This window comes from Phallusia mammillata, chromosome 7 (genome assembly GCF_965637545.1).
Source record: "Phallusia mammillata chromosome 7, kaPhaMamm4.hap1.1, whole genome shotgun sequence".
Classification (NCBI taxonomy): domain Eukaryota; kingdom Metazoa; phylum Chordata; class Ascidiacea; order Phlebobranchia; family Ascidiidae; genus Phallusia; species Phallusia mammillata.
This window is the reverse complement of record NC_137258.1, coordinates 14,702,049-14,715,749: the sequence shown is the minus strand read 5'-3', so window position 1 is coordinate 14,715,749 and position 13,701 is coordinate 14,702,049. Positions and strand designations below refer to the sequence as shown.

The window sequence follows — 13,701 nt, the reverse complement described above, 5'->3', positions numbered from 1 at the left end:
CCACAAAAATATTGGTACCATACTGAATGTATCCATCAAAAAAATATGAATGTATCCATCAAAAAATATGGTGCACAAATATGGCACAGTTTCTGTAAAATGGAATGTATAGGAAAACCACTATTCCAGTTTACCAATGAATGTGCCCAATTTTTTTTGTTACCAAATCGCATATGCACATGTGTGGGGACCCATTAGATCAGGGATGTCAAACTCAAACTGCTTTGAGGACCAAAACCAAACCTGTCATTAAGTCGAGGGCCGCACTTTCGAAACAGTTGTTGCAGTGTAACATGACAACAAAAATATTGCATGATTAAACAGTTAAATGTTCATTAATGCAATTAGCTACATTAAAAAATAATATTGTGAAAAAACAATAGCATACAATGACGCAACAATCGCAACTGCTGATTCTAATGATGGGCTATTTCTCTCATCTTATTAAAACGCTACATATACCAGTCAAAGAGAATGATTGTATCATGTAAACTCACGTGTCTGCCAGACAATTTCCCCTAAGTGAAGCACATATAACTTCTAAAAGTTATTTCGCGGGCCGCACAAAAACTGTTGGTGGGCCGCATGCGGCCCGCGGGCCGCACGTTTGACACCCCTGCATTAGATTATGCTTGCAGAAACAATTATGTTATAAAGTGCCTGGGAAAAGAAAGGGACCCAATGAAATGTAGGTGCCAAATATATATCCATATTAAATATAGTAAATGGTATATGGGATACATCCTTAAATATGATGTAGTATATTTAAACTGGCAATATATAGGAAAACCACTATTCTAGTTTTTGAAGAACTTGTAATTTTGCTGATGTTTCGCCCACCAGATTGTAGGGCTTCTTCAAAGCAATGAAGTGAAATATTTTTAATACAAGCTGGTAAAAACAAGTTACACAATTCAAGGTTTCAAAAAATGTATTTGCAAAACATGAGGTTTCGACACATCTTACTGTATGTCATTCTGAATAGAACAAAGCTGTATTTTAAGCAACCTGTTGTGAGTGAGGGCTCGGAAGCAGATGTGTTTTAGTTATAGACAGGTGGACTTACCTTAGTAGATGCAAGCAATATTAGAGGAACTTGGCAAAGATGTCAAGTGGTGTTTCTTCCACCAAAACATAGTTTGAATCACATAGAGAAGCTTTAATCCAGTGCTGTCAGTTAAGTTTGTCAGTCAAGTTGTGCAAAGGACTTTGGTTTCAAGCAAAAGGTTCTGCTGTTTGTATGGCTTGGCTCATGTTTAACTCCTAGTCTGAAAGAATTATATGTTTTGACAACGCTGCTAGGTAAATATTGCACTTGCTGGAAACAAATAACACCTAAAATAAATTTTAAAACGTAATCCCAAATTCTACTAATCATCTTTAAATAGGACATATGTTTTATTACTGTCTATTGCATATTTTTAATTTCGAAAATTGATCTAATTAAAAATGTTTTTTTTTACCTTAATGGTTTATGCTCAGCAATACGAAGTGCATTTGGGCGTAAATAGATTTGTTACTCCGAAATACTAATAAAGTTTGCACTTTTTAAAATCAGTTTGACATTTAACAATTTGTTTGTAAATGTGTGTGTGACTGATTATGTTTGTTTTACAGTAGAGCATTGCCAAAGATTGTTAAGACATGAAAAACTAGAAAAGCACAGACTAGTATTTGATTTGAGTCACAGCGTAAGTAGTAGTTTTGTCTATCTTGTCATAAGAAAATGTGTTGTTATTAATAAAATCTTCTCATGTATGCATTTTTTAATGTACCTTTCATATGTATATACACATTTTTTTTTCGATTGATGCAGCTTGGTCATAAAAAAGTGGTTTAAACTAATTTTAATTTATCCATATTAGTAATATCGCATTGTGCATTAAGTTTCAAAGGTTTGACAAAGGCCAACATTAGGCAAACATTGCAGTTAAACAAAATGATGAACTGCATTTTACCAAAGCAATTTAAACCAGTGGTTCTCAAACTTGTTTTTACTTCTTGATCCCCTTTAGGGTTTTTCCAATCCAAGTTGTGGCCATGTTTAAATAATACCAGTAGTATCAACTTTCTTTTTTAAGTCAAAAAAGGGGGAAATCAACACTCGCAAAGAAATGTCATCATAAGTGTAATTGCATCACAACATATCTTCTAAATAAAACTTTCAAGTGCTAGTGCTGAACAAAAAGCTATAGATCAGGGACGTGCAACTGTTTATCGCAGTGGGTCACAACTTACAGTTAAAATGATGCTGGGGGCCAGACAATGAAGCAACACATATCTTTTTAAACAGCCTATTTAGTAGCAAAGCGCACAAAATCAAGTTACTCGTTGAGTACTTTTTAATCAATGGAATATCGCTAACCTTTTCGTAGAATAAATGTCAATATATTTACTGCACCTATAAATCATGTTACTAAATCATTGTTAGAAAGGCAGTTCTGTCATAATGCACGATGGGAATATGTCGTCACAGTGGATAAAACCTCATCACGGTGTGACGTTTTATTAAGTCAAAAATACCAGTGATGGTGTACAAATAGCAACATTTCATGCTCTAACAGTAAAAGTATTCATATTTAATAGAGTACTTTGAAGTCTGCGCGGGCCACGAAAATAGGTGCCGCGGGCCGGACACTGGCCCGCGGGCCGTATGTTGCACGCCCCTGCTATAGATAAAATTGAATTAAGAAACTGGTTTACTGTGTTCAAAACCAGTGGCGGCTCGTGCCTAAAATTTTTAGCCTTTATTGAACATACATAAGTTGGCAATATATTGGAAAACCACATTTCTAGTTTACTGAGCCATTGTTTGGTGTAGAAAAACAAGTAATACAAATCTTATGTAGCAACTCCATTGTGACATAACTTTTGTTACGCAATAATACACACAAGTGTACATAGCAGACGGTATCATTTGGTGTATTTTGTTTACTTGCACAGCGACGGACCACACTCAATAACATGCAGTAATAATGTGGTACAAAAACAAAACACATGTGACACAAACTCGAAACAAAGTGGTAGTGCGGTAAAACACAACAACAATTTATGCATAAAAATTAATAAATGAGGTCGAAGTATTTCAGTTGGACAACATTTAAGAAAAACTGGTTATAACAATGACCACTAACTAACACACTTGCTATTCAGTTATTAATATGGCCATGTTTCATTTAAGTAATTTAAAGTCACAGTCAGCATATTCTATGACACTTTATAGATTATTTCCACACAAAAAACTAGCGATAAAGCTTTTTATTGGAATCACAACTGACGAATTTAACAACCACATTACAGTTGTGTCAGAACTTGTTTGTTTAAACATCTTTTCTTTGAATTTGCTTCATTTTACAACCAAAATGAATCATAAAGTTATATTTTGGGCAAAATAATTGATAGCTTCTTTCTTGACTCCCAAATAACAACTAAGAAACTGTTTTTCTATTTAGTGCTAGCACTGCAAGTACAAGTCTTTTGGAAATAGTGGTGTTTCTTAGAAAAGTTTGCATCCTTTTCAGTGTTGAAAAGAACTGTTTGCCTTTGAAGGACCCATGGAAATTGCAAAAAGGATTTTTCATCTTAGTAATTTCACTTGCCAAAACATCATCTAGATCAGTGTTTCTTAACCTTTTTAGCGCCCGTACCCTTTGAGCTCTCATGAAATTTTCTCGTACCCCCTATCTACAATGGCCGACGAAAGTAAATCAAATTGTAATAATAGAAATTAAACTCAGTGTATTTATAACTTGCGTGTTGAATGCATTAAAACAGTATTGTAAGTAGTACAAAACCAACTCATTCTAGATATATAACAAAGTCACTTGTTACGCATTCTTCACAAATATGCCTAAATAGCGTATAATTTTAGCCTGCATGTCGTACCCCCTGCTTTGGTGCTTCGTACCCCCAAGGGGTACACGTACCCCTGGTTAAGAACCCCTGATCTAGATTATTTTCAAAGTAATCATAAACATAAGATCTACAGAAACAATTTCATTTCAGTAACTAGCTTTTCTTTGTCAACAATAGGATATGCTTGGTGGTCACTACTATCTACTCTGTAGAATGTTCATCCTTAAGAAACATTTCCTGTGAACCAATATAGCAGCTACTGTTTGACGAAACAGTACATGTCCATTATATCAATACACATGATTGCACTTGGATGCAAATACTGTCCACATAGTGGTTAAGAAACCAAAACTTAAAATTGTCATCACTCAGGTATTTCAAAATTCCTGTTGCTTCTGCAATTGTTGGTTCTGCATTTGATATTGCCTGAATTTCAGTGAGGCATTTAACTTCACAGTCACATATTTTTTCCTTGGTAGCATTCATAACTAAAACTGAATATTTCTTGTTTTCGATCCTCTGGAAGTTTGACCCCGAATGACCCAGCAGTTCACCCACAGGCTCCCAAAACGTTTTTTTTTTGAACGGCTATACTGACTAAAGTACATGAGCTAGGAGTTATATGCTTTGTTGGTTGGTGCAATGTAAGGTTTTTTTAAAAAATTTTGTATCTTTTTTTGTTATTCACCCATTTTTACCCCTTAAACCCCGAAATAATCGGTTATAGTTTTACGCCAAAAAACAAGCCCTAATGTGCTGAAATGTTTAACAGTGGGTTACTCGTTGTTATTTGAAATTTTAGCCGAATCTATCCAGTACAGCCCCAAATATGTGTTAAAACGTTTACTTTATCTTCTATATCACTCTGGTCCCACGGGAGTGATTCACTGATTTACAGCTCAGTGCACAGCGGGTAATAAACAACTTTCCTTTGCAGTATACAATTATAGGCTTTTTCGTTGGTCAGAATTCGTTTATACTTGCGCGTTAAATACATTTTTTTAACTTAGTCTGTTAATCATGATATTTTAGCTTTTTTGTTTTTGCGTTGTATTTCGAATCGGCCCTAGACGCATCATGTGGCGATCAGCTGGTAACATACATTTGGACAATGCAACACAATGACGGAAATAAAACCTCGTTTTAAATGTTATGTTTTGCCCTGTAGCACCACAACTTAACCAACTAATTCATAAAATGGGTGACCCTTTTCACAATGTTCAAATTGAATGAAAACCGGACAGCTTGTAGAATTTGCTATTTATTGTTTGTTTTACCCCATTATGCCACTACTTTTGTTTCACCCCATTATGCCACTACTTATATCTGAGGTGAATCTAAATTAAAATAGTTTGTACTCTACATAGTATTATTATTTAAGCCCAGTGCCGATCACTGCGTTTTACCTTACAACACTAAATGTTCACATGGATATCTCTTGAAATGCATTATCTACAACTTTGCATGCATGTGTGGGGACCCATGAGTTTCTGCTTGCAGAAACAACTAAGGTTATAAAAGACAGTAGATGGTATGGGACCCAATATAAAATAAGCATAGGAAATATATCAATGTTTTGAAATAGGTTATAGTGTATATGCAAGGGCAATATGTGCTAAGCCACCCTTCTAGTTTATTATAAAGGTTAATCGTGACTTTTCAAGGTGTTAGATGACCCTTTTTTCTTATTCAAGGTGTTGGATACACTTTTTAATTTAATGATAACTGCAAAAACTAAAGCCCACTAACAGTCATCTTAAAAAGTCACGTTTTAATTAACTGACGTAACTTGAACAAAGATGTGATTTTGACGTTATGCAATGGTTAAGGCCGGGGTGCGCGGCACCTGCCAGTGCTCACTGTCGAACTTAACAATATAGTACATGGGTATGGCTTTGGAGCAATAAAAGCGGAACAGACAACACAACTACAGGCCGGTTCACATGCTACGTGATAGGTGGAGCTGTGCAATCAGCAGCATCATGTAGCCTATTTCGCCCGACATGTAGCTTTTCCAAGTGCGCATGCGCACAACTGCAAAACGTCACGAAACTTTAGCTCCAGCTCCAGCATAGATTATTTATTATGGGTCCCCTTCCCTGAAGGGGACACATATTGATTTTACTCGAATTGTTTTGTTTTTTTTTTCTTTTTTTTTCTTCCCAAAGTTTGTCCGACTCGTTTTTCCATCAAATGTTTGATGGATTTGGCTGAAATTTACACAGATGGTAGATATAGTTATGTAGATGTGCATCCCACTTTGTTTTTGTTGATAACCCCAGTATTTACCCCGCTAGCCCCCTAAAATGGGTATTTTTTCCCGGAAGTTTGTCCGACTCGTTTTTCCATCAAATGTTTGATGGATTGGGCTGAAATTTACACATATGGTAGATATAGTTATGTAGATGTGCATCCCACTTTGTTTTTGTTGATAACCCCAGTATTTACCCCGCTCGCCCCCTAAAATGGGTGTTTTTACCCAAAGTTTGTCCGACTCGTTTTTCCATCAAATGTTTGATGGATTTGGTTGAAATTTACACAGATGGTAGATATATTCATGTAGATGTGCATCCCACTTTGTTTTTGTTGATAACCCCAGTATTTACCCCGCTAGCCCCCTAAAATGGGTGAGTTTTTAAACAGTTTCAGAATTGGCTGAAATTTGGATTTCTTGTATGGTATGCCATTTATAGGTGTCGATTGTTGTGTTCAACCCTGTAGTCCTAACATTTACCCCACAAGCCCCTAAAGTGTAAAACGTATTTGTATGTTACTGGGCACCACAAACGAAAGATTTCTTTGGAGCAATAGTGTTACAAGGGCAACCAGTTGTATGTTGCTCGTTGGTGGGTTGCTTGGTGGTCGTTTTTGCGCCATGGCAGTTAGGGGCTTGTTAACAGCCCTATGACGTCAGAAACAGTAACGGTTGTTGCTCAAAACACCTCTAGTGGTCAAAATTTTAAACATTGGCGGATTGGGCTGAAATTTTGCAGTACTATTGATTGAGTCATTGTGGTTTTTATATATTTTTTAGTTTGTGTGTCGAACCCAATTAGTTGCCCTACTAGCCCCCTAAAATGGGTCAGTTTTTTAAAACGTTAAATAGGACATACTTCAAACAATATCTGGGGTGAATCTAATTTTATAGTTTGTATTCTACATAGTATTATTATTTAAGCCCAGTGCCGATCACTGTGTTTTACCTTACAACACCCGACTTTTTCATGGTTATCTCTTGAATTGCATTATTTTCAACTTTGCATGTGTGGGGACCCATGAGTTTTTGCCTGCAGAAACGACTTAAAGTTATAAAAGACGATGGCTAATATGGGACCCAATACAAAATAAGCATAGGAAATATATTCATGTTTTAAAATAGGTTATAGTGTATATGCAAGGGCAATATGTGCTAAGCCACCCTTCTAGTTAATTTCACCCTTTTTTTTAAATGAAAAAAATGCCGATCAAGGTGGAAATTATACCTATTATATATTTCCAAAGAATAAAAAAGAAGGATAGTAAAATTTATCTGTAATATTGTGGAAGGAATATTAAGTAAAAAGATCTAGGGGGTGCTGCAGCACCCTAGCACGAGCCGCCCCTGTTCAAAAACAAGTTTCACACTATCACAAACAGATTTTGATGACATAGTGGACCACATAAGTTGTACACTTCTGTGTGTGGGTCACATTAAAAAAAAACGAAACTGATGACTAAACACACATTTTGTTTGTGCAACGTTGCATCTTCCAGAGATGACATGTTTTATAAGGTTTTTAATTTCAATTTTTCCGGAATCATTTTTCATTTTTGCCGGAATAAAAATAACGCAATTGTGTTTTTTATGCCAGTATTTTGTTCTAGACCAGTGGTTCTCAACCTTTCGTTGATCGTGGCCCCCTAAAAGTAACTTTTGGACCTAGTGGCCCTGCAAGACCTGTGCCCCCCTTAAAAAATTTAAATGGCAATCTCATGTTGGAATTTGGTACTAATTTCGACTTTAAACAGGTCGAATAGAATAAATAAGAATCCGTAATCGTAAAAACCGCAATAGACAAATAGTATGTGAAATAAAAGCTTTTTACACCACTGAGCTTGTTTTATCGCTACGGTGGTGCGAGTTTGCAGCCGCGTGATCTTGTTATCGCTGTTTTACATGTGTGTGGTTTGCATTTTGTCGCTTTAAAAGAAATTTGTCCTGCAAGTTATGTCATTATCCTGATGAAGGCGTCTTGTATAGGACGTCGAAACGTCGATTGTTTACAATAAAACTGCTGGATGAGCAATACTTAGTCATACAGTATGTGAAATAGTCGATTAAATAGGGAATAAAGTTAAAAAGGAAATGGATTTTAGTGGATGTTTCTGGTGAGACTTCACATGTGGCCCCCTGAATACAGCTTGTGGCCCCCCTGAGGGGCCGTGGGCCCCGTTTGAGAACCACTGGTCTAATACAACAGTTAAGGCTTTCTAGTAAAATTTATGTTTAATAACAGACATTGAACGACAATATCAAAGTCAAAGCAAGAGATTAAATTAAAAGTATTTTTTCCGTTCTTTTTTACTGTTTTTTTGTAAACATATGACAATAATGATGCAAAAAAAATATGGACAGAAACAGTTTAGTTAATGCTTTGTGAAAAAAATTGTTCTTGAGAATCTTAAAATAACCGCAACATTTGTTTGCCGTAAATCTGCATAAACACGCATGTGGGGACCCATTCGTTTTTGCTTGCAAAAACAATCATATGTGTAGATCAAATTATGTGTATTGTAAACTGGTAAATATGACATAGAATATATAAAATGGAAGTATATCAGATTTTTCTAGTTTGTGTTAAATATACTATGCGGCCCCATCAAATTTAGAACATTTGAATGCGGCTCTTGCACTGAAAAGTTTGCCCACCCCTGGTTTAGGCCAAGTCCCAGTCACTGTGTTTTGCCATACAACACCATACTTTCTCGTGGTTATCTTTTGAAATGCAATATTTCAGCTTTGCATGTGTGGGGATCCATAAGTTTCTGCCTGCAGAAACAACTAAAGTTTAAAAAGATGGTGACTAATATGGGATCCAATATAAAACTAGATGAGTGGCTTTCTGATATACTTCCATTTTATATATTCTATACGATATTTACCAATTTACTATACACATCATTTGATCTACACATATGATTGTTTTTGTAAACAAAAACTAATGGGTCCCCACACACGCGTTTGCGCGGATTTACAAAGTAAAAAAATGTTGCGGTGATTTTTACATTCTTAAGGACAAATTTTTAGAAAGCATTAACCCAACAATAAAAAAAATTGTTCGTATTCTTTTTGCACTATTATTGTCATGTAATTACAAAATTAAAAAAACGTAACAAAGACTTAAATCTAATCTCTTGCTTTGACCCAGATATAGTCCTCCAAGGTCGGGTTTTGAACACAATTTTTTTTAGAAAGCTGTAACAGTTGTGTTACAGACACTTTAAATTAAAAAGCAATTTGCTACAAGTGTATACATAACAAATTGTTTTTCATTTAACTTTGTTTCGCAAAACAAGTACCACTGACCTGTAGTAACCTCTCAGGGTGCACACGCCAAACGACTGTTTGACCTTTTGACACCGTTTTCAATAGCACGCCTTGAGTATTGACTCCTAAATTGATTGTCAAAAAAACGCTACGTTATGAAGAAAGTTCTGAGCTGTGTTTGTAATACCGACTAGTTGACCTTAAGTAACCCGTGATCATGCGGTGGCCAACCTGACAGCGAGCATTTAAAAAAACACTTATTTGGCAAAAAAGTCAAGTTAATTTTTTCATCTTAACTTTTATTAACAAAGTTTTTCTTGACATATACAAAACCGAAGCACGGTTATTAGGCTTAAATCACGTCATAGGTGTAAAACCTTCGCCAAAACTAAAAATGTGAGTGATAACTTAATAAAACGACATAGCATTGCTCTGCAAAACAGCTGATTTCTAATCACTGAAACGACGTCTCGTAACGTCTGTCCGACGTCAAGCTGAGCCCTCCCGCTATCGTAAACCAGTGAGTTACTCTCTTGGTACTTCTGCCTACAGTGTCTTTCTTGACCAAACGAGCGTTAGACACATTTACGTTTTGGGGGCCTGTGGGTGAACCTCTGGGTCATACGGGGTCAAAATTCACATGGACCATCTTTAGACCAATATCTGTAATGTGTGTAAATTTGAAAAAGTTTGAACCATTCTTTCTTGACCAAAACGTGGGAACAATAGCCGCGCTAAACATTTCACGTTTTGGGGTGCTGTGGGTGAACCGAGGGATCAAACGGGGTCAAAATTCACATGGACCATCTTTAGACCAATACCTATAATGTGTGTAAATTTGAAAAAGTTTGAACCATTCTTTCTTGACCAAAACGTGGGAACAAATCCGCGCTAAAAATTTCACGTTTTGGTGGGCTGTGGGTGAACCGAGGTATCAAACGGGGTCAAAATTCACATGGACCATCTTTAGACCAATATCTGTAATGTGTGTGAATTTGAAAAAGTTTGAACCATTCTTTCTTGACCAAAACGTGGGAACAAATCTGCGTTAGACGGGAAAAAATAAAAAATAAAAAAAATAAAAAAATAAAAAAATAAAAAAAGAAAAAAAATATAGACAAAAACAATATGTGTCCCCTTCAGGGAAGGGGACCCATAAATAAGTGTAGCGAATATATTAACGTTTCAAAATAGGTTGTAGTGTTTGTGCAATGGCAAAGTGTACTAAGCTAAACTTTTAGTTTGCAGTTGATTTTATTACACTGCAGCAATATGTCTTCAAAAATGTAGATGTGGTAAACAGATGTAGTAACTGCTCCAATATGGTGCCCATAGCTGTTCCGCTATGTTTCAGTTTAATGTTTTAAATTTCTCCAAATCTGGTTGCCCAAAAGGAACTTGTTCAAATTTGAAATATTTGTATTTCAGGTAAAAATGTTCAAAAATGCCTTAGAAGATCAGGAGTCTCTGGTTCAAACACTTGCCAAAAAAGTCAAAGACAAAGATGACAAACAGAGGGCAATGGTGTTGTTTTATTCATTAGAAGCATCTGACAATAAGAATATCATAAAAGGATTACAATTGAAGTTTCATTTTTTAAGTTTATTGTTTAGAGACTTGGAGGTAAATAGTTGTAAGCCAAAACAAGGTAAGGGAAACATATTTATTTACAATTTTGTGCTTGTGTATGTGTTTAAGGTTGTTTTTTTACAGATATCTGCGTTTGGGTTTAGTAAGAAAAAATTTAGGTATACCCAGATTAGTCCTCTTGTTATCCGGGTTACCTAATCAAGAGGTTTTATAGTAGAAAACCGCTGTTTCTTTAACACTGTTTATTGTGCAATTTGTGATTTTAATGATCTTATTGCAGAACAACATGAATCATAAATGCAACCAAGTCTGTAAAAAATACTATATGAAACAAAAAGAATGTCAAGATCTTTTTCTCTACCTGAAAAAGTACATGGTTGCTTTTGGATCTATAAACTGGATTTTGACTAAACAATTTCAGAAGCTAACACTAGATTTTTCCCATTTTCAAACCTGGTAAGAAATGACCTTACTGACTTAAATTTTTATGTTTGCTTGAACCTGAACGGAACCTTTATTGATTTTGTTGGTAATTTTTGTTTTTTCTGTTTAATCCAAATTTGTTTCACATTTTTGGCCAAGAAAAAACTCTTTCAACTAGATCAGGGGTCACCAAACTACGGCCCGAGGTCATTTCATCCGGCCCACGACCACATTTTTTGGTTTGTCAAATTGCATTGATAACTTTGTAACATTTAAAAATTAATCTACTTCTTACAAAAGTTTTCCTGTTGCGATATGTAGAATTGATATTACCTTGTTCTATGGGATTACAACACCGGGGATTGACCTAAAGCCAGTCACAAACAAGACTAAAAAGTGTTAATTGTGCGCAAACAATTGCTTCCTTTGGTCACTTGTGATGTAATATACAAGCGTTGCGTGTAAGATGAGACTAACTATACAATTTAAAAGTCGCATCACCAGATTTTTAATGGGATTATATCTTGGCGCCCCTATCAAAATCGCCTTGCGGGCTAAGTTCGCAAAGACGGCGCTAGGGCATGTAAACTATCCGGCCCGCGCGAATTATTATTAAACTTATCCGGCCTGCAGTGAAAAAGTTTGGTGACCCCTGAACTAGATTAGTACATACAAACTTACATGTATATGTATACATGCACAACCAAATATGTGGACTTAGGAAGTAACAATTATATCAACAAAGTGATAAAGCGTTGGTTCAGTGATGAAAAAGCAACTGCAGATTTCTGGTATTAAAACTCTTGTTTTGTTCATGTTGGCGTGTAAATAGATATTTCACGGCTCTAGGAAACCTTGCTTGTGGTAGTCATTTTCCCAGCCAACACTTTGGTTAATGCTTTGAAGTTGAGTTGTAGCATGTTTGATAATGCTGCTTTTTATGGTGCCGTTTTCTGAAGGGGGTGCATATTGATTTCAGTCTGTTTTTTCCCCTAAAGTTTGTCCATGCACTTTTGCCATGCAAACTTTGATTGATTTGGATGAAACTTTCTCATATGGTAGGTATGGTCATTTAGATGTACATCGTGCTATTTGATGGTACATGCCATTTGTTTCGTTTAACACACTAGCCCCCCAAAATTGGTGAATTTTTAAACAATGTTCCAATTGAATGAATTGTGAATAGCCTGTAAAATTTGCCATTTGTAGGTGTTGATTATTGTGTTTTACCCTGTGGCCCCAATGTTAACCCCACCAGCCACCTAAAAAGTGTGAATTTTATGAACAATGTCTGAATTGAATAAACATTAGGCATTTTGTTTAATATCCCCTTTTGAGGTGTTAATTGTTGTGTTTCATGCTGTAGTTCCATCATTTACCCTTCTGCCTTTTAAAATAAGTAGGCTTATAACAATGCCTGAATTGCGAGATTTCTTTATGACATGGTTATTTAAGGCACAGAGTTTCTGCCTGCAGAAGCAAACCAAGATTATATAAAACAGTGACTAATGTGGGACCGAATTAAAAAAAGCATAGAGAATATGCTAACTTTTAAAATAGGTCATAGTGTAAGCGCAACAGCGAAATGTGATAAACCACCCTTCTAGTTTGTAATGTAAACAAACACAAAGAGTTATTCAAGTGCAGAGATGAAGTGATTTTTTGTCAGTAGGCACTTGTGACAGGGTCAGTAATTGTGCTTGGTGTGCCTTGATTTCCAGCCTTCTGGCCTAAATCAACCAGGCTAATCGGGTCATAAAATATTATAACAAATATATTTCCATTTTGCAAAACAGGCTATGCTCCATGGTGTATATGCAAGGTTGCCATTGATATTGATCCCAAAGTAAGGACAACCAAAAAAATAAATTTTCATATGAAATGAAACAAATCTTTGCATTTATACGAACCATGACATATCACATTTTTTTCATGGTTATTTTTTTGATGTGTCAAATCTTCTTGGAAAAAACGACAATTAATTTATATTTTTTTCTATTTTTTTGACATTGCCCTTCAAAATAAGGACAAATCTTAGAAATAAGGATGGTGTGGCAACCTGTGTATATGCCAAAGATGTGCAACCTGTGTATATGCCAAAGATGGGCAACCTTTTTGCATGTGCGGGCCGAAAAGTATTGAAATATTGCGGAGGCAGGCCGCAACGATGTTCATGCAATAACATTTCAATGTAGGCAAAGTGAAACACACAATTATTTTGCCTGGTATATGCAATGGGAATATGTGGAAGTTAGCCTTCTAGTTGTATATGTAACATTATATTTTGAACTATGATTACTGGAAGT

The 13,701-nt window shown here is 35.7% G+C and overlaps 1 protein-coding gene across 4 annotated transcripts in view; it reads left to right on the top strand.

Annotated features, from left to right (window-relative positions):
• LOC145237525 (uncharacterized) overlaps positions 1–13,701 on the top strand; it is an 84,707-nt gene that overhangs the window by 32,826 nt on the left and 38,180 nt on the right. For all 4 annotated transcript variants that reach the window (XM_080100423.1, XM_080100424.1, XM_080100426.1 and 1 more), the window contains exons 6-8: positions 1,618–1,691; positions 10,811–11,005; positions 11,253–11,428. In XM_080100423.1, the coding sequence (XP_079956549.1) occupies positions 1,618–1,691; positions 10,811–11,005; positions 11,253–11,428 (445 nt within the window). The remainder of the gene's footprint in view (positions 1–1,617; positions 1,692–10,810; positions 11,006–11,252; positions 11,429–13,701) is intronic.